The sequence below is a fragment of the Daucus carota genome, chromosome 5 (assembly GCF_001625215.2).
Source record: "Daucus carota subsp. sativus chromosome 5, DH1 v3.0, whole genome shotgun sequence".
Taxonomy (NCBI): Eukaryota; Viridiplantae; Streptophyta; class Magnoliopsida; order Apiales; family Apiaceae; genus Daucus; species Daucus carota.
The window spans coordinates 34,556,523-34,577,744 of NC_030385.2; the positions used below are offsets into that span (position 1 = coordinate 34,556,523).

Consider the following 21,222-nt stretch of genomic DNA (forward strand, 5'->3'; position numbering starts at 1 on the left):
ATTTTTTTGTATTAAATGTAATTTTTTATAAACCAATCTTAATATAATTAATCAGAAAATGATTATAAATTTAATCTCATATAATGTACTATTTCCTAAGTATAATACATTAGACTATCTACTTTTTTTCCACGTATTTTTAAGATATTTTGACCGCACACTTACAAATGTTATTTTTAAATTATTTTTTTTGTTGATAAAAATATGACGCTAATACTTTTATTCACAAAAGATAAATTTAAAAAATAATATATTTAAGGATGCAAGTCAAAATTCTAAAAAAATACGTGAACAAATTCAAAAAATTAATATATTCTAACATAAGAAATAATATAAACTTCATTCCTATAAAACAAATTATTCAATATAATTAAAATCATAAAATAAAATGTTCAATTCTAAATAAGATATATCCAAGTCTTAATATATTAAGATAAAATATATCAACGTCATACTAAAATAGTATAAATCAAAGACACAATACAATAAAATCATAAGAATGTCCAACAATCCACCAGAGCATAAACACTAAATCCTATTACAGATAAATCTTAGTGCCATCATACTAATCAGTTCACAAGCAGCACCCCGCAATAGAATGCTGTGATATAGAACAAAAGGATCATACTTTGTTACTGAACTCTGGGGAAGGACATTGCATCTGGCTCCTAGATCTTGTCAAGCTTTTCTCTCTTGACTACGGGGTTGGCTTTCTTGATAGCATCCTTTTCAGCAGCCCGATAATCAAATGAGCACTCATGCTTTTCAGGGTAGCGATGATCTGCACAGTACAAGTTTCCACACCTGCAACTGAAACCTGTCAAACCAACACGTTTTCGACAACTGCAACACCTATTTGGTCCCACGTTAACTTTCACCTCTGAATCCTGGTTTGAGGATGATGACTCACACGGTGCTAAAGTGATGGAAATTTTTGACTCCACATCTCCGGCTTTCAAATTAACGTCACCAACTGCTGGTTCCTTGTGGGTACTGCCAGAGCCACCGTGCACAATATTTTCAATAGATGTTGCTGCGAGTTTTTCAAGCCCGTGTTTGAGTATCATGTCTCTGTAGCACTTGGAGCACATGTTCATAGTCTCTGCGGTGCCAAAAAAGCCACAGTTGTTCACACAAAGAATGGGTTCTTTCGGAGATTGGGAGCCCGTCTCTTTTGAAGCCTCCATCTATTCAACTACCCTGCAATATGGGATCATCTCATAATCTATCCTGAATACTATAAAAAAAAGACTTGGAATACAAATCTCACAAATCACAGCCTCAAAATCAAAAGGGATACAAATGATTCCTCTGTTTGCACAAACTATAAATGAAAAGTACAAATATAAAAAAATATTAAATAAACCAAATGAAAAATAACACAAAAATCATAAACATATGAGATGGAATCCGAGTACCTCAAGTAAAAGGTTGAGATAACCGCAGAAGATCTAGAGGCAATGCTGGTATTCGGTGGCCAGGTTAAAGTTGAAGTTGGAGTAATAGGTGTCCAACATGACTATAAACATACTAATTAACTTGATGAAAATATATATATGAAAATGATTATTTGAAGTCAGTTTGATTCATCGTGTTTTGTTTTTTCCGCCAACAGTAGTAACTGATATCTTTTAAAGTGATATAAAAATGCATGACGTTTTGTTTTGTCTGACAGCTTCAGTAACAGATAAAAACTGCATGGCGTGTTGTTTTGTTCATCAGCAGTAATCGAGTAACTGATGTCTTTTAAAAGATCATCACATATTCTATGCACAATACTACTCCCTCCATTCCAAAATAATAGCCGCCCATTATTTTTTAAATTTTCCTTTTGTGAATATAATATAGTTAAACTTTTATTCGGAAAAAGAAAATTCGAAAAATAATACATAAAAATATGTTTTGCACAAATTCAAAGCGACTATTATTTTGAAATAAAGGGAGTATAAAAATAATTGTTGGAATACAAATTTCACAACTTCAAAATTAAGAGGGGCACAAATGATTCCTTGCACAAAATATAAATGAAAGATACAAGTATAAATAAATATAAATTAAAAATTAAAAATAACAGAAATATGAGACGGGATCAAATTACTCCGGTGTATCCTATCTTGAGTTCATTTGAAATATTATTGACAAATAAGTTTAAAGTAAAACTGCAGGTTCCCTGTGGGTACTGCCAGATCCACCTTGCACAATATTCACAATAGATGTTGCTGTGAGTTTTTCAAGGCCGTGTTTGAGTATCATGTCTTTGTAGCACTTGGAGCACATGTTCATAGTCTCTGCAGTGCCAAAAAAGCCACAGTTGTTGACACAAAGAATGGGTTCTTCTGGAGATTGGGAGCCTGTCTCCTTTGAAGCCTCCATCTATTCGACTACCCTGCAATATGGGATGATCTAGCTCATTATCTATCCAGAATACTATAAAACAATACCTGGAATACAAATTTCACAACCTTAGAATCAAAAGGGACACTAATGATTCCTATGTTTGCACAAAATATAAATGAAAGGTACAAGTATAAATAAATATAAACCAAACAAAATAAAAAATAACAGAAATATATGAGATGGAATGGGAGGACCTCAAGTAAAGAGGTTGAGATAACTGGAAAAGATATGGAGGTGTACTGTGGCCTGGCTGAAGTTGAAGTAATAGCTGTCCAAGAGAGCTTTATGAACATACAATTTGATGAAAATATATATGAAACAGAGGATTATATATTTAAAGTTGGTTTGATCAGTTATTTCATCTATGAACACATACAATTGGGTGAAAATATATATGTTATTTCATCTATACAAGTAACTGATACAAACATCAACATTAAGATTGATAGACCACTTTCAGTCTTTCACCAACTTACCTTAAAGATAGTTATATTCATCTTCACCATAGTTATATTTTACGAAAAATATATACTTTAAATTATCTACAAGTCTATCATATCTTGAGTCTATTTAATAATATTATTGGAATATTTTTAGACTAACTTTAAAATAGGAATACAACACCTAACTAAAAAATTGTTATTAGTGTATGCCCTTGAGCATACACTTGAAAATCTTATACATATATGCAGAGAGAGTCTTACTCCAACGGAAACATCTTTATTCCAGATCTTTGCCAAAAACTGCCGGACAGAGCTAAAGGCTCCTTCCATGTCCACCACCTCCATCTCCACCTTCACCTCCAGTATCTCCACTATTGCAACCACCACCAAAATCGGCAACTAGAACAGATCTGGAGTATTTGAGCTGTTTCTGGAAGAAATATGGAGTTACAACACGGATCACTAAATTTTAAAAATATCACTAAATTGTACTGAGAATATCACTAAACTGAATTGGTTTTTAATTTTTATTTTAGGGGTGGTTTATATTTGGTCATGAGCCTATATATATATATAGGTCAACATTCAAAAGAGAGACTCCTTATATGAAGTTACATAGTGCGTCACTATAAACCATCAATTTTATTATAAATTCTGTTATAGAATACATATAAAACGTGATTCTAATATAAAGTACTATAAAATAAATCTATTTTAAGTAATTTAACACTTAAAATTTGATTAAAAAAATTATATTTTCTAAACTGATTCTACAACAGAATAATTTTGGATGATTATTATTCTGTTATAGAATCATGTTGAGATATTGCATAATTTTAGATAATCTTTGGAATAAAAAAATTGTATAACTTCATTTTCGGATTAATAATCAAAATTTGCAATTATAATTCATAAAAAATATAATAGAATATATATTATGTATATATTTATAATGATGTGCTACGTAACTTCATATAAGAGGGTATGCTATCGAGTGCTACCCTATATATATATATATATATATATATATATATATATATATATATATATATATATATATATATATATATATATATCACGAATAGCTGAACTATAATTCATGTAAAACCTCGATTTATTAAAAAATCTTCGATTAATTCATTTAAAACAATTCACCAATTTGGCTAAAAAATTCCAAAAATCCCATGTAAAATCCAATGTAAATCCTGAATCAATATGTCGATTAGTTCTGATTTTTGATTTCTACAACCATCCATCCACTAATGCATTAACCAACATATAACGGAAATATATGATCCACCGGCAAAGTTAGTATATATAAAAAAAAACTAAAATAACATTATATCCTTAAGTCCGATAGCATGCTACACAATCATGAGAACGGGAATCTGTTCATTACATGCATTAGGAAGAATACAGACGATCATCATATTCTTTTGGATGATCTTCTACGCTCAACCTCACTCTCAGCTACTAACACGTAGAATTCCGGACCTAGCATTTCATGAATATCTACTGAGTTGCTCAGCTTCACTGTCTCAATAATCACATCTGCGGTGATATTGAAACCTAGAGCACATAGCACTCGGACAGCATTTGCAGCTCTACAGATGTTCTGCCTGATTTCCACAGAAGTGTAAGTTTCTTTACTAAAATTGTCCCCGGGATTTTCATTCTGCTGCTCAGACTTGGCTACCTGATCCTCCACCATATCATCCTTGGTGTCAATATGTTCACCAACCCATATAAAACCATTACAACCTAATATCAGGTCAATACCCAACTGCTCTAGGTAGTGATAATGCTGTTTTCGCCTCTTCACCAAGTATGGAGGAACAGTAAGCAGTTGGCCTCTCTCCAGCTGCAATGAACAAACTTATCGCTTAATTGAAGGTAATATACAAACAAACATACAAACCCATGCTTACTTAATCATGGTAATAAAGCTGATATGGAACCAGATAGGTATACTATTGACAAAAGAAATGCAGATTTCAGTCCAGATCATATTGGCATGATTATTAAAACAAGCCAAAGAAAGAAGAAAGCAGACCTTGCCATATTTCTGACTTCTTGCTTGTAAGTGTAAACTTCCATCATGCTGGACACCACGGACTTCAGCCTGATGACATTAAATATTATAAAACACGATTCAGAATTTCATATCAAGAGTTTATATCGGCTTATCTTTTGCATATTCATGCAAATAAATGTACACCAAACTATGATACTTATAGCACATGCATTATCTCCATCAGATTCACCGTAGCAATGCCAATATATCACAGTTAAAAACCAAAAACAACTTTTGAATTGAACAATTAATTTGTGAAACTGTCAGAGCATATAGCAGTGCCGCTATGATACACACTGCCAAATATTTAAACAAAGAATTACATTTATATAGAACTAATTAACTTACGCAAACTACATCATTCTCCACAAATATGCTGCGCATGTTGAGCTCATCATCTGCTGTTTGCCTCCTCTGATAATCAAGAGAACGAAAAAATTAAATTAGACGGGAGAAAGAGGATGGCACAGCTCATAAACATCGGCTAACATAAACACTAGGGAAAAGCCATCCGATACTCTACTCCCACATCCAAAGCTATCTGTTTCTTAAGCAATGAAATCCCAAAATATTATATATATCCCTCAAAGGAAGTTCAGGGGAATCCTGATACCGGTATCTCCTGGAGTTGCAGAAGCTTCTGAATTTCTGCCACTATAAGGAATTAAACAGGAAATAAACTTGTTGACAAAGATCAGCAGTTACTCAAAAAAACCAGAAAAGTTCGGGTAGTGAATAGGCCATGACTCAATAATAGTATGTATAGGCAACCCTCGAGTTTAAAAACATCATCAACCATGGGAAATCGGACAAATAATGTCCACTTCCTTGGAGAAGCTTACTAAGATTGTTGTTTGGATAAACGAGCATTTGACCACTAACTATTCTAGTAAGGTGGACTGCGCTCAGGAAGACATTTCCATTTTTTGAGATGTGACTTAAAGTCATAGCGTAGGGGTTAATGAATATATTTAATAAACTTCTAAATAGAGAATGGAAAGAAGAGTAGTTGAACCAATAGGTGAGGCCGTGAGGGGGGCCTTAGAACTTCTCCTATTAACCAGGAAGTTTATATTAATGTTTATTAATGCTTCGAGTGAGGAAGGATGTGGTTTTGCAATTAAGATGTAAAACATGAAAACAAGGATTGAGAAATATTATTCTAAATAAATGCAGATTCTTCTCATTACTAAAGAGCATATATACACAAATGATAATATAAGCCCATAATTTTTACCTGGATATCTTCGCCCGTGGTAATGGAAGAAAGCATCAAAACTGCATCTTGGGTAAAGTTTATCTCCAATCTCCAGCGTTTAGGGGCAACCTTATGATAGAAATATTTATATACATAATATCTATGTATAAATAGATTGATAGATAGTGTGTGTGTGTGTGTGTGTGTGTGTGTGTGTGAGAGAGAGAGAGAGAGAGAGAGAGAGAGAGAGAGAGAGAGAGAGAGAGAGAGAGAGAAAAGCTAACATATAGCACAAATGTTTTTAACATATAACTTCCACCTTAAAACGATTTTTGAAGTTTAAGACAATATTTACTAGCATAAAAGTGGTTTTAGTTTACAGAAGTTGTCTACAAATGTCCATTACAGATTATGTTTAAAGATGAATAAGGCGTGCAAGCAGGAACGAATAAAGAAATTAAAACAAAAGCACAGAGAAGAATATATATACCTCTATTACTCTGCCGACAATAATATCCCCAGTCTCAGGCTTGTACCTTACAAAGTAAAGGAACCTTTGTGTAAGTGAAAAACATATTATTATTAAAAAAAAAGTGAAAAACATATAATTATCAAAAAAATCATTACTAGACAATAACAGTACATACTACCTGGCCCTCAGAGTGCGCACATAGACAAGCTTGTTTACACGTTCGACCACTCCACAAACAGTTGCAACCAATTCACCGTCAAAATCAGTTGTTCCATGGCCTCTATCAGATAAGTAAAAGTAACAATTTTCAACTCAAGGGATTCATACAAATAAGTAATACTGTTTCAAATTTATTAATGAGATCCACAAAGTTGCAACAGAAGCGTGGGAAATGAGTCTGACAGATCGGTTCTGCGCACGAAACCTACGGGGACAAACCTCAATTAACTTTGCAGCAGAATCATGCAACCATCAAACATCCTTGGGTTTTAAATTAAAATACAAAATAACTATTTATTGATATATTGTATAGATGTCCCGACTTCCGACGAGATGCAAATAACAAGTTCAACCATAAGCTAAGACAATATCTCAAAATATTTAGGTTAACTTTCGTTCAGTTTTTGACGAGTGTCTTCAGAGTTGCATATCCCTTTCCACAAAGAGCAAATGAAGTCAATGAGAACAGCATTTCCAAATTTTTAATTGAACTTGTAATGTAATCTTATAACATTCTAAGAACATTTTACAATTACCTACACACAATTGTGAGCCCGTGTGATTTTATCATTCCCTTGTGAATTGTGGACTATACACATCTTTTATTCTATTTGATTTCAAAGTAATTTGATACTTGCTTTGGAGCCATGCTATACTTGCTATTAGGATTACTGCTACTACATTTGAGTTGATTTGAAGCACAGTAAATAACTAGTGTTTATGTAGAATCAAAGATGCACTAGTCATACGACAAAAGTTTCATGACTTGAAAGTCCAAACCAGAAACCTCGATAAGAAATCGCTCACATGAACGTTTTTAGCTATAGACTTGCTCTGTGTGCCATATCTTAGATTTGGCTTCACTTAAGGACTGGTCTTCGCCCTATACACTACACCTATCTTGTCAAAAATTCAGTTGACCTATATATGTTCAAGTTCAAATACATTAAGCAGGAATTTACTTTCTTCTACCAAGCAGGATTTAAATATAATCTACTTAAAAGTACAACTAAACAAGGGCAGTGCAAGAAATAATACAAAAGCGGACTGAAACCAACCTTCTAGAGTTTTACATTTTTAAATAAGAAAATCATCCGCAATGTCGCAAACAAAGTCATGCCAGTCATTCATAAATGTTTCTTTACCGACCAATAACACATTAAAGATGAGCACGATTATAAAACCCATGTCCAATGAGGCATGTGTGCCCCACCAAGAATAGAACGGTCAGATTACTTGACCAATAGAGATATATCAGAAAACAATATCCTTCAGGCCTTCACAACTATCTACAGCCGACTAGTCATATATAAAGAGATAACTAGCATTCAAAATGGGCAGTTACTGAGTTTATATTAACATGCATTGTTAAGTATAAGATAATTAAGCCAATGGATTAACTGCTTCTTAATTCCCCAACAAGCATGAGATTTACAAATTTTAGAATATTCGTAAAGTGCTTCTATATGTTCTTTCTCCTCAACCTTTGTCTCTATCTTGATACTTATTCTCTCGGAGCTGTAAGAGATAAGTACAAATTTTCTACATCTTCCAACTGCGCACACTTAACCAGTAAAATGCCATTCCCACTATTCTCTTATGGAAATTGTGCAAGTTGAACTATTTAAAAAAATGCAATGTTGCGCCAACGACATCTCTTCATACAGAATCAGCCATTTATCTTTCTAAATCAATCTATTAGTTAAGGTGGTGTATCTACTTCATAAACTTTGCTTTCATTATGGATAAGTATTTAATTTAATTTTTTTGTGCAAATTCGATAAGCTTTAACAGCTGAAGTTGGTCAATCTGAAAAGAAGTCCAATGTTTAACTCAACTTCCCCATCTCCTACACTTTTAGCACTGCCTAAATTTCCCCTGTTACACAGATACACTTAAGCCCACCAGCACAATCATTGATATACATCAATATAGACATATATGTGTTCAAATTAAAAACTCAAACTCATCAGCACTTAATTAAGGATTCAGTAGTTCAAGTAATCCAATAATAACAGCATGTAATTCATTCAACTGTAACTAGTGATCTGTAGTGATATGAGTCTGTGACTGGTGATATGACCCTATCTATATGCATACAAACAGACTTGACAACCTATAACATAAACAAATATCAATTAAATCCACAGACTGTAATATTAACAAATTGCAATTAAAATATTTTAGCAGAAACAAAATGTACTTCATCAACAAAAGACATTATACATCAAAACGAGCAATTTACAAACCCAGACTTAAACAGAAGTGTACATAACATATAGAGAGGGAGAGGGATAGAGAGGGGGAGAGAGAGGGGGGAGAGAGAGAGAGAGAGAGGTATACTTGAGAAGGCCGTCTTGGTGATCAACGAGAATAGTATCAGCAACAGCGACACAGGCATTAGAATTAGCAGCGGCGGACAAAAAATCTAATTGCTCCAGAGCTTTTTCAAACCTGAGCTTCTGAGTTTGATTTAAACGCAACGACTCTATATCCCTCATCCTTCTAAACCCCTAGTTCTCTCTCTTTCAAACCCCTCACTAAACCCTATTCGTCTTTCTCTCAAACACTTACTTAAAACCCCCTTTTTCCTGATTGCGTAACCCCTACTTACATGTCTGTATCGACCCTGACCCGTAAGCAGACCCGGATCCGGACCCGGCGTCGATCAAAATAACACTGGAAAGTACAAAGTGTTACGGTAATCTTTTGTTTTTGATTTTGCCAGAACTAAAATCTATCTACTATATCTATCAGAGCATCTCCAAGAGTCTCTTTGTTGGCTCCTAAATATAATATAAAAAATGTGGCTCTTAGTACTGTGGCTCTTAGTAATTTAGGATAAAGTTAAGAGTGTAAACTCCAACAATACTCTCTACATCTCTTCTCTATTTCATATTTTATTCATATATTGGGCTCCACTATAACAAAAGAGAAGGAAAGATGGAGGTTGATTGGAGGGAAGAATTTTTTTATTGTAAAAAAATAAGTTAGGAGCCATGTGGTGGCTCTTAACTTTGAGGAGAGAGGAGAGAGAAACAAGAGGCTCTTAAGATTTAAGAGCCACTTAAGAGTCTCTTGGAGCAACATTTTGCTTCTCCCTCCTCAAATCAGATTTAAGAGCCACTTAAAAGTCTCTTGGAGCAACATTTTGCTTCTCCCTCCTCAAATCTCAAGTTAGGAGCCTAAATGAAGAGCCTCTTGGAGATGCTCTTGTACCAGAACAAGTCTTTTACCTAGCAAATTTATTCAGCATAAAATGACCGTTTAGTCCTTTTCAACACTGCTTGATATGATACCGAAGCAATACATTTTATAACCTTCTCTTTCCGAACCTAATTCCAACCAGCCTCGTCTTGGCTTTCAAAATCAGCGATCATTTTTCTCAGTTCAATGCTCGGCTCCTTTAGTCTTCCACCCACACTGAAGCACTGGTTCCAAGATGATTAACAGAAGCCAATTTATCTGATTTGAAAATACAGCTTCAGATCTTATTCCCTCTCTACGCAACCTGGGGATTTTGGTTCACGGAGCAATCCCAGCCACTTCAGCCATATCCCCGTGCCAAATTGAGAGCGCAGAAAGCAACCGTAAATACTGACTGCTCCGCGCCCTACTTCATTTTGGCTCAAGTTTGGCTTCAGCTTCATTCTGAATCCACGCCAACTTCATTGTGTTCAATTGGAGGCACGCGCGGTGCATCAACAGGCCTTCTGTGTTTGGGCGAGGGCTTATGCGATGATGGTGATGATTGCGACGCACGATCAGGTGATCTTTGTATCTAATTATGATTTGTTATTCATTTCATAACTTTTAAGGTATGAGGCCATTTTCGAGCACTCAAAGTGTTCGGTTTTAGTTCTAATGGAATTTGTGCATTACTGAAACCTATTGTAGGATATACAAGTATGCAATGGTCTGATATTTGTTTCTCGTTCATTTCCGTGTCTATATCTATATGTATCCATCTCATTATTTGAGATCTGTTAATTCCTCATTTGTGTGTTTCATGTTTATATGTTCAGTTATCGGCACTAGATGTGTGGATTTTTGTTGTTTTTTGTGTGAATTAGGGTTTCGTGTGATATAAATGTGTTGTTTTTGTATATGCTTCTGGTTGATTTGTTCTTGTGATTTATTCGTTTTGTAAATGTTAATTTGAGAACCAGCTGAATTCAGAATTGTAAACCTTTAGGTTTGTATAGTTGTAAATGATGATTTGGATGCGATTAGGTATTGATATGTATTTCAAACGGATTACTGATATGCATCTGAGCAAAGATTTGAGAGACTTGGTTCTCATTTGACGTTGGTTCTCACCAGAATACAGCAAGATATACGTTTACACACAAACACGTAGACTGGCAGACACAAAAAGTAAACTATCTGACGGACCCGGAAATATTGGTCTTTCCATTTGAGAGGGGAGTAGTTGATATAGATTTGTGTTTATACCTGCCTCAGTTTGGAGTTGTTTTCACTCACAAGCTTACATGTGAGCTATTGCTATGTGTTAGTTCTTCCACATTCTAGTGGAGATTTATCATCACTGCAGCACCTAAATTTATCTTCAAGCCTTTTGATAAACTAAAAACCAACCTTGGCTAGACTTAAATCTATCGAAAAATAAACAAGACCATATTTCAGAATCACTAAGGTTCATGGCCTTAACTTAATCAAAGTATGAACGGTGTAATTTTCAAATGCTAGATCTGATTGAAGAAGATGAATAAGAGCAAAAGAGAAAGAGACCACGTTGTGGGTAGACTGAATCTAGTCTCTATAAACCCGGGATCGAATCCCCGCGGCTGCGTGGATTTGTGAGATGGGGAAGGGGAATAAGAGCTTAATGGGGTTTGATTTGAAGGTGGTGTTGATGGTGTCAGTGGCGTTGAATGTGGTTTTGATTTCGAGGGTTTTGTATCGGGAAGAGGATGAGAGAGAGATGGGTGGTGGGGTTTGTTTAGAGAGTGAAGCGCAGGTTAGCAGGAGGAGAAAGGGGTTTGACGGAGCTGGTTCCGGCACGGATGTTGTCGACGGTGGTGGTATTATTGATCTTGATCAGTAAGTTCTTTTACTCTCCAACTCTTTCTTCCGTTTTTCCAGTTAGTCGTTTCCTTGTTCGTCCCGTAATACTAATTATTTTCTAGAAATTACATATATAAAATATGGTTTCAAATCCGAACACAAACACATGATGCTGCTTTGACTTTCAAATCCTACGGGGTTCCTCATGGCTTAACTAGGCCTTTCTATTACAATTATTTACAATATTCTTTTTTTCTCATGATTTTGAGTGGAATTGCAAAAGGTGTTGACTTTAATCTTGTTTGTTTGTGTGTATTTGTTTGTTTGTTTAATCCCTGTGTTTTGTTTGGTTTTGGTGTTTTTCGCGATTTTTCATGTTATATGTGAGATGCTTCATTGTTCGCTTCACATACTTCACATACGACGAGGCAACTTGACCGATAGCATAGCGGTGGTGGCCGATGGTGGCGGTGACGACGGTTTCAGGACGAGATCCGGTTTCAGAAAGGAAAACGCGCTAATTGTGCCTTAATTCAGGGCGGTAATTGTGCCTCGTTAATTGTGCCTCTTTATTGAGGGCGTAATTTGTGCCTCAATTATTGAGGACGTAATTTGTGCCTCAATTTGTGCCTCAATTATTGAGGGCGTAAATTATTGAGGGCATTAATTGTGTCTTAATTAAGGATATTAATATTTTATTATTATGCCTTAATTTAGAGCTTAATTGTCTCAATCATGAGTTATCATGATTCATGATTGTGGGAATATTTTGATGTAATCTGTTAAATATATCGACTTATATTCTTTTTGTTTCTCTCGTTTTATTTTCAGGATTCTTGGAAGAAGACCCGTTTTCTTTTCGGACATTAAAGTTTTATTGTCTAAATTTCCCCGGTCATCTTGCATGTCCGACGGTTAGATAATAAGCTTTCTTGAATGAAAGAATTATCACGGTGAATTGCCGATTCTCGTTGAGATTTATTCTCATTTTCAAAAAAAAAAAAAAAACAAAAAAAAAACCAACCTTGGCCAGCTGTCTAATCTAAAATCTGTTACTAGAAAAAGAATGAGTGAGCGTAAATACTTTTTAGTTGTGCAAGGCCTTCTGTACAATCAGCCGCAAGGAAAATTCGTATTGGGGAGAAAAAGGGTTAATTACAAATGAAATGTTACTAACAAGGTAGTATAGCTGCAACTCCCTTCTGACAGGTAGTTCAGCAAGATGATTTTCTCTAATAATTGTGACATCTCTGTGCCTTAATTTTAATGTTTGGATTTGGTAATATTGATATGATCATATTGTTAATAATCTTATTTTCATTGTGAGTGGAACATTTTTAAATACATTTAGCTTTTTTAAAATTGGATTTCTGTTTATGATTACAGATCTGGTGGATTAGTGGTGGCTTAGAAAACATAGGAGGCATAAGTTTTAAAATGGGTTGGTTATGTGGTAACACAGATCATACTATCATAGCTTTTATGGGCGCCCTTCACAATAATGTGCAAACTTCCTCAACCAAGCGAAGCTTTCCTTAATAATGTATTTCTAGAATTGCAACCAAAATAGCAATTGTCAAGTAGAATTATACTCTTTTAATTGCTAACACTTTATTGTTTGTTAATAATTATAAAAAATTATACTTGATTCCTCTAGAATTATTAAAAAATAATATGATCTTAGTATAATAATATAATTTGGATTTTTACACGAGGCCCCTGTCTTGCACGTGTAGCATGGCTTAAGTAGAAAGGGTAGGAAGATAAAGCCATAATCTTGTGGGACTGTCCCTGACTAACCGCACTAGCACCATTCACTGAGGTTCATCCACTATGGATGAACCTAATTTTGAACAGAGTAAGAATATGAAATAGCAATCAAACTTAAGCTTAAAATATTAGGTTCTACATCAAGTAGGCTCATGTCGCCGAAAAGTCTCAAGTAAAACATAGGTCTCCACGACGAGTCATTTAAATGACTAAATCACTATAAAATATCCCTATGTTCTACTTGAGACTTTTTAGTGAGATGAGTGGCCTACTTGATATGAAACCCTTACATTATTACGCAAATGAGAGATTAACAATCTTATCGAATCTTATTTAATCTTATAATTGTCTGTGTCAATTTGCACTTCCCTGAACCATGGTTCATATAAGTTAGATATTATGAATCCCGAAAGCCAAGATGATAATACTGATAGATTTAGGGATAATCTATTCATAATGCTGAGTTAGGTTCAACCAGTAAAAAGGTTGATCGTATAAAGTCATATTTAAAGGTGTGCACCATGAACATCAGTAGATCTCATCAAGTAAATAAAAATTCAAAAAGGACTGGATCAGACAACTATTTTAACCTATGGTGATCATATATTGTGTTATTGAATTTTATAGTAGCTAGAGTGAGTCTTGGTTGATTTTTCTTTAAAAGTTTTTTCATCCTTATATGATTTCAGAGCTTTCATTTGTTGTTTAATTTTATTTATTCATTTTCTTGTAGTTATTCTGTTGATTTTGGTCGACTTTTTAGGGCTTTTTGGATGAAGTTGTATGTTCGTAGATATAATATGTCATAGTTTTTTAGTTTTTGTTATAATATTAATTGTTTTATGTGTTTTTGTACCTTCTTCCAAGGTTTCTAAGGTCTCACTCACTTATTTTATTTTTCTCATGCTAGAGAAAGCAATATATGAGATGTTGTGGAGTTTCAGAGTCCATTAATGCTCTGTTTTACCTTTTTGTAATATGTTATAATACACTATTAAACTTTAATGTTTTCGATCATATAAGTTATTTATGGAAATATTTTGTATATTCTGGATGTGGGAAGTTATAATGAAAGCATCTGATGCAGAACTTAATGGAGCTAATGGGACTAAACGTGTTAATTGGACTCTTGTTATAACAAGACTAGAGCATCTCCAGCAGTGTCCTAGAGAGGTTCCCTAAATATATGATAAATAATTCAACTTCTAAAAAATAGGGACTTTATGTTGATTGACAACTCCAACAATGATCCATTTGTGTTCCCTATTATTATTATAATATTAAATTCAAAATTTTTTAACAAGAAGATAACAAAAAAAATATGGGAAAGAGTGTACAAAAGGTGAGAGTTGATTATTTAATCATTAAAAATCAAATGAGGAATGAGTTAGGGATTACCTATTTATGGGGAATGAGAGATGGATCCTAACATTTAGGGAATGAGTGGAGACTCTGCTGGAGTGGATTTTTGTGCATATTCCTTAAAATTATAACTTAGGACCTCATTTAGCTAATCTGCTGGAGATGCTCAATTAACAGTGTTAACTGGACTAATGGTGCATTAGAGGAGGCTTTGCCACCACCTCCTCCCAACTGAAGATGTTGTTCCCCTTCGTGTACAAAGAGATGCTGAGCCAGTAATGATGAAGCCTCCACGTGTGCCTATTGCGAGGCGTGGCCTGGCATCGAAAGGGAACAAAGTTCAGCTTCTTACTAATCATTTCAAAGTCAATGTGAAAAATGTTGATGGACATTTTTTTCACTGCAGTGTGAGTTCCTTCTATCATGGTTCCAAATTGTTAACTGACTATATATAATGGTGTGCCTGCTTTGTGTTTTACGTACTTTAAGTTGTCTTATCCTTATGCTCTTGTGAATTAAGTTGGTCTGGTATGCAGCATCTAATCCTGTGAACTTTGCCCTTTTTATTCAAGATGGTCGTCCGATAGATGGAAAAGGTATTGGATTTATATGTTGAGGCTGATTTTATTCCGGAGTACCAGAAGTGTGCTGGTGGTTTGCCAGTTTGGATGTTGGCCAAAGGCCAGGACTGTGGTGCAGACTGGATGGATATGATATGGCTAGGTTGTATCTTGTCGCAATATTCCAACTTTACATGTCTCAGAGAGTGTGATTTGTCTTAGTGGAACTGTATGTTTGTATCCCTGGGTGTGTCTGAGTTTGGTGGTCAGTGGGAATTTGTTTTGCAAGCTTGGAGGCTTTGGTTTAGTGCTGAATTCAGGATGTGGAATTTTCGTAGCTGGAATCTTCGTTGCTGAGCTCTGATGGTTTCCTTTTTATAATTTTTTTTGTCTTCCAGATTTTGGTGGTGGTCTTTGTTTATGCTGCAGGTATATGGTATTTTTTTTATGCATCCTTCAGCGCAGAGTTGTTTCTGGCATTCTTCCTTGCTGCTGCAATTTTTGTAAATTGGAACTTGTTTCAATTATTTTAAAACAAGTTTCTTTTCACCTAAGATAATAAAGCACATGACCACTATATGTATTTAGTCTCAATGATGGATGTATTTTTCTATATCTATTTTTTATAATGTAATTACTATTTTTATTTGATCATATGTTTAGTTTAATCATAATGGTGTTGTAACCCACAATGCATTTCTGCAAATATAATTTCTTTGGTAACAACTCTGTCATGAAATATATGTGTATATATAATATACATATAATAATATATATTTAAAATTTTAAAATTTGTTGGTTAATAATCTGGGACAAATATAAATGGGAAATTCCAAATAGTAAATTGCACTATTGGCTTTTTCATTTAATACCACAAGATATTTTGGACTTCCATGCGGCACCACTGAGCTATTTGGAAAAGCCAATATCTTGTGGTATCAAATGGAAAAGCCAATAGTACAATGGTACTATTTGGAATTTCCCAATATAAATTACATGTAGTTTTTAAAAATAGTTAAAAGATATCTTTAATCATTAAATATTAATATAATATGAATTTTAACACGAGGCCCGTGCCTTGCACGGGCACTAATGCTAGTTCTTGTTTATAGATAGACAATATTACAAATGCCTTTTGATTTGTTGATCCGTAATAGATAGACAATATTGTTTCAAGTTTTTGTAGACGATCTGACGAGGAATTTTATTCTCTTTTTTGTGAGTGAATATATTGTTGTTTTAATGAATAAAAGTATCAGGTAGATTGATCTTATTATTAGGTGACAGTAATATTTAAGGGTGCTGTCCAGGCACTTAAGAATATACTATCGAATCTGGACAGTACATTTGGAGTCAAAGTTGCTGTTAGTTGACAGTAGATTTGAAAGTTGTTGTCACGTAACTGTGATAGTATACTTGAAAAAAACTGTCTGATAGCATGTGCCTGTATAGTTAGAACCCGGTTAAATTGAACAAAGTTTGACTGAAATTTATTAATATTTTATCAAGTGTGAAAATAAAATAAAGGGTTAATTATCTAATTGGTCACTGAAGTGGGCTTAATGTATCAAATTGGTCACTGAACTCAAAATGGTATCAAGATGGTCACTGAAGTGGTCATAAATATCAAACAGGTACTTTGAAATATAAGTTCAAGTAGTAAAAATATTATTTATAAAGTTTTACACATTATTTTTGAATGTTACCAAAACCAAGTAAAAGGTTATGACTTCTAATATTTATGATAATATATTTAGATTTTATCAAGTTTATTTATTATTTATTTTAATTAAAACAAAGAAAATAACTATATAATAAAATATAAATAATAAATAAATTTGATAAAATATAAATATATTATATTAAATACTAGAAGTCATAACTTTTTAGTTGGTTGTAGTAACATTTAAAAATAATTTGTAAATTTTATAAATAATATTTTTACTACTTGAACTCATACTTTAAGGTGTTTGTTTGATATATATGGTGATTTTAGTGACCATCTTGATACCGTTTTGAGTTCAGTGACCAACTTGATACATTAAGCCCACTTCAGTGACCAACTTGATAATTAACCCATAAAATAAATATGTCACGTGACATAACTTTTAATCTATTTTAAGATGTAATTTTTATTTTTTTAAAATAATGAAAGAGTGAAGTATAATCTTTGGTCAAAAATTAGTCAATTTGACTAACAAAAATAAAAATGTGACAACTAAAAAGAGACGGATGGAGTACTTCAAAGTTTTTGTGTTGACAGCATGTTCAGCAGCTATTGTCGGATAGGTTCATTGAATGTGGACAGTAACGCTGATAAATACATTCAAATTAAACACAATATTTATTTATTGACAATACAGGCTTACATGCATCATGTTACGTTGCTGTAATAGTGATTCCTAGGGGTGAGCATTCGGTTCGGTTAACCGAAAACCGAACCGAATAACCGAAAAAAGTTCGGTTCGGTTAACCAAACTAAATATTTCGGTTCGGTTTTCGGCAGCAAAATTTTTAAAATTTCGGTTTTCGGTTTTTCGGTTTTTTAACCGCGGTTAACCGATAACCGTTCGGTTAACCGAATTGTCAATACCTTATAAATATTAATATTTTAATTCATATCACCTAATTATCTATACAGAAGACTTATTCAGTTTAAAATTAAAACCTGATTTGAAGCTCCTGAAATATACCGAAGCTTCCACTTCAATTAGCTCATGTCCTTGTGAGATTGTAATTGTGAAGCAACTAATCAAGGTAAAGATTCAGCAACTTTAAAATCATATTCAGTTTATGAATAATCTTTGTCTTTGAGTATATGTATTTGGGTTTGTGAATCATCTTCGGTCTATGAATCATCTTGGTAAGTCTTTGTGTGTATGTTAATTAGATTGCTGCGATACACTCCTTTTGAATCTTGGAGTATAAAACAGTTGGTCATGGCTGCTGCTGCTCTTTGTTTAGGTGCTGGACTCGTGTGAATAACCATCAGTGCAGAGAATATGTGATAGTGTGTTACAGAGCTACAGCCAACATCTTTATTCAAATTTTCGGTTTTTACACTTCGGTTTTCGGGAAAAACCGAAATATTTTTTCGGTTCGGTTTCAAAACCGAACTTTTTTCGGTTCGGTTTTCGGTAGGCATATTTTCAGAAATTCGGTTTCGGTTAACCGAATTAATATTCGGTTCGGTTCGGTTTTTACCGAATGCACAGCCCTAAGTGATTCCCTCCAACAATGCTTTCCTAATAAAATACATCTTCATTATTATTTCATATTTCCGGTGCAGATGTTTTTTAGTTTCTCCACAGCGGCAGCAAGTACCTGATCTTCATTAATCTTTATCTTCTCACTCAGTTTTTTAGCCTTCATTCTCACGCTACTTCCACTCTGCATCACCTCTTTTATTACCTTAGCAACCTCTTCCCTAGTAAAATCAAGACTCTGGTTATCTCTCTCAACTTCCAAAGCAACACCATGCTCCACCAGTAGCCTAGCAATCAATGGCTGATCAGATTTCATCGGGAGGCCGATAATTGGAACCCCGAAACTCAAACTCTCTATGACAGAACTCCATCCGGAGTGGCCTAAAAACACTCCTACACTTGCATGTCCTAGTATTTTTTGTTGCGGGGACCAGCCTTGTAATATCATCCCTCTTCCTTTCACCCTGTCAATAAACCCTTGTGCCAAAACCTCTTCAATTTTCTTCCCATCATCGCTTGGAAACCGAATGAACCATAAGAAATTGGTACCGCTCATCTCAAGCCCGGAAGCTAGCTCGGTTATGTCTTTGTTAGACAGAAAAGTCTCGCTACCAAATGAGATATAAACAGTGGAGGCATTTTCTTTACTATCCAGCCAATTGATCATTTCCGCACAAGAATCATCACTCTGTTGTTTCCTCTGATCATTTAGTAGTCCCACGGGGATGACTTTTTTGTTTGTTAACTTAGACAAATAATCCAGATACTTGTCTTCAATGTCATTACAAGTTTTTGTGAGAATGTAGTCTTTCGACTTATCAAGACAAGGACCAACAGGATCAAGAACAGTTGGATCAACTGGAGTGGTTGCCAGCATCCTCTTAATCTCTCCGGGACGGAGAAAAATAGCAGGGAAAGGGAAAGGCTCTTCACAGCGTATACATATCTTGACAAAAGAATAAAAGAATGCGGTGGAAACTGCACTAGAAATATGGAAATAAACTCCAGGAATTCCTAGAGAAGATGCCATGTCAGGAACCCAAGGCTGGAAAGCATCGTATAACACGAGATGAGGTTTCGTGTTTTTCATAATTTCAAAGAAATCTGGTTGGGACATTTTGAATGCTTTATAGAGATTGACGTGGAGATGTTCAGGGAGGCCATTGGTAGTGTGGTAATGAGGAGGGAGTTCTGGTGAAGATTGCAAGTGGAGATCAACTAGTTGTATCGAGGAGGAGAGATCAGATGTCGAAAGCTTGGTTCTGATGGAGTTGAGATTAGCTGGAGTGGAGCAAATGTAAGAGCAGAAGTCATTGGTTTGGGAGAGTTTCTTGGCTAGCTCAACAAATGGCATGATGTGACCATATCCCAGGAATGGGGACATGAGAACTCTCAGTTTAGATTTTTTAGTTTCGGCCATTGCCATCAGGTGGTGAAAATCAGGATGAATCAGGAAGAAAAGATGTGATTTTGTAGATTGTGATTTGAATGGTACCTTGCTTCAGCTTTTAAAGTGATAATAATAACCAGAACCTGTATAAAAATATCCACGTTGTTGCCATGTTGTAAATGCTGGTGCACATGTTAACTTGTGATTGAAATGAGCCCTCTGTATATGCATTAATAGCACCAATTAAAACTTCACACCTAAATTGTCACGTCATTTTATGTAAAATTATGTACTCAATTTTGTGCATGTAACACTACTCCATTTTATTTTGGGACAAGAACCACGTAGACGAGGAGAGGAATATTAGTATTGTCCAAGAAAGCCACCAACCAGGTTGCTACAAACGTAGCTACATTCTTCTCCACAAAATCTACCAACCTACCTGTTTTCCTCGCTCATCCACTTACCTTAAACTTTTATTTTCTAAAAGTTGTAAATGCTATGTATCAAAATCATCTAGGTATATCAAGGCTGTGAGCTCCTGCAACGCCTGTCTAGTTAGATCAAGGTTTTGATGCATATGGATTATTAAAATTGAATTGAAATCAAAAAAATAAAAACGAATCATAATGATATGGTTCACTACTTGATTTTTAAAAACTCAATCGTTTTAAAAAAATTCTAATTAAACCGGACAAAATTCAAATTTCGCCGCCTTTGGAAAAAAACAGTCAAGTTGGACCGATAGAAAATTTTAGTATGGAGTAATTGATTTACAGAAACAATTGAAGACCGACAAGTCTCAGCTAACTTCTGAAAGTACTCAGTTTATTGTTTTATTGTCACGGTCCCCACAGAGAATTTACTGCTCTAAGAATAAGCACTTGCCTCGAACCTTATTGATATACTCCCTCTGTTTTGAAATATAAGTCGTTTGGCTTATCTTTTGCATATTCATGCATATATATTTACACCAAACTATGAAACTTATAGCACATGCATTATCTCCATCAGATTCACCGTAGCAATGCCAATATATCACAGTTAAAGACCAAAAACAGCTTTCGAACAATTAATTTGTGAAACTGTCAGAGCATATAACA

The 21,222-nt window shown here is 34.5% G+C and overlaps 4 protein-coding genes across 10 annotated transcripts; 1 reads left to right on the plus strand and 3 right to left on the minus strand.

Moving 5' to 3' along the window:
• Positions 1 to 668: 668 nt before the first annotated feature.
• On the minus strand, positions 669 to 1,187 carry LOC108222776 (zinc finger A20 and AN1 domain-containing stress-associated protein 4-like). The gene has a single exon (XM_017396681.2). The coding sequence runs from the start codon at positions 1,185 to 1,187 to the stop codon at positions 669 to 671; it is 519 nt and encodes a 172-aa protein (XP_017252170.2).
• A 2,945-nt stretch (positions 1,188 to 4,132) lies between these two features.
• Positions 4,133 to 9,546, minus strand: LOC108222775 (exosome complex component RRP4 homolog). The gene is made up of 7 exons (XM_017396680.2): positions 9,147 to 9,546; positions 6,763 to 6,864; positions 6,603 to 6,648; positions 6,152 to 6,241; positions 5,263 to 5,328; positions 4,894 to 4,962; positions 4,133 to 4,701 (listed from the first exon to the last, which is right to left on the minus strand). Exons 1-7 carry the CDS (start codon positions 9,302 to 9,304, stop codon positions 4,267 to 4,269), a joined length of 966 nt encoding a protein of 321 aa, XP_017252169.1. The 5' UTR covers positions 9,305 to 9,546; the 3' UTR covers positions 4,133 to 4,266.
• Positions 9,547 to 9,795: 249 nt separating this feature from the next.
• On the plus strand, positions 9,796 to 16,177 carry LOC135152649 (uncharacterized). 7 transcript variants are annotated; one of them, XR_010292033.1, is made up of 4 exons: positions 10,077 to 10,571; positions 11,514 to 11,867; positions 12,663 to 15,370; positions 15,500 to 16,177. XR_010292033.1 is itself a non-coding variant. In XM_064093173.1 (3 exons), exons 2-3 carry the CDS (start codon positions 11,629 to 11,631, stop codon positions 12,748 to 12,750), a joined length of 327 nt encoding a protein of 108 aa, XP_063949243.1. In that variant the 5' UTR covers positions 10,077 to 10,571; positions 11,514 to 11,628; the 3' UTR covers positions 12,751 to 16,177. The 7 variants fall into 7 exon arrangements, 1 of the variants encoding a protein (XP_063949243.1); XR_010292032.1 differs by having other exon boundaries at positions 15,536 to 16,177; XR_010292034.1 differs by having other exon boundaries at positions 12,663 to 13,040; positions 14,689 to 16,177.
• Positions 16,178 to 18,538: 2,361 nt separating this feature from the next.
• Positions 18,539 to 20,155, minus strand: LOC108222773 (UDP-glucosyltransferase 29-like). Its single transcript, XM_017396678.2, has one exon. The coding sequence runs from the start codon at positions 20,153 to 20,155 to the stop codon at positions 18,791 to 18,793; it is 1,365 nt and encodes a 454-aa protein (XP_017252167.1). The 3' UTR covers positions 18,539 to 18,790.
• Between the last annotated feature and the right edge of the window lie 1,067 nt (positions 20,156 to 21,222).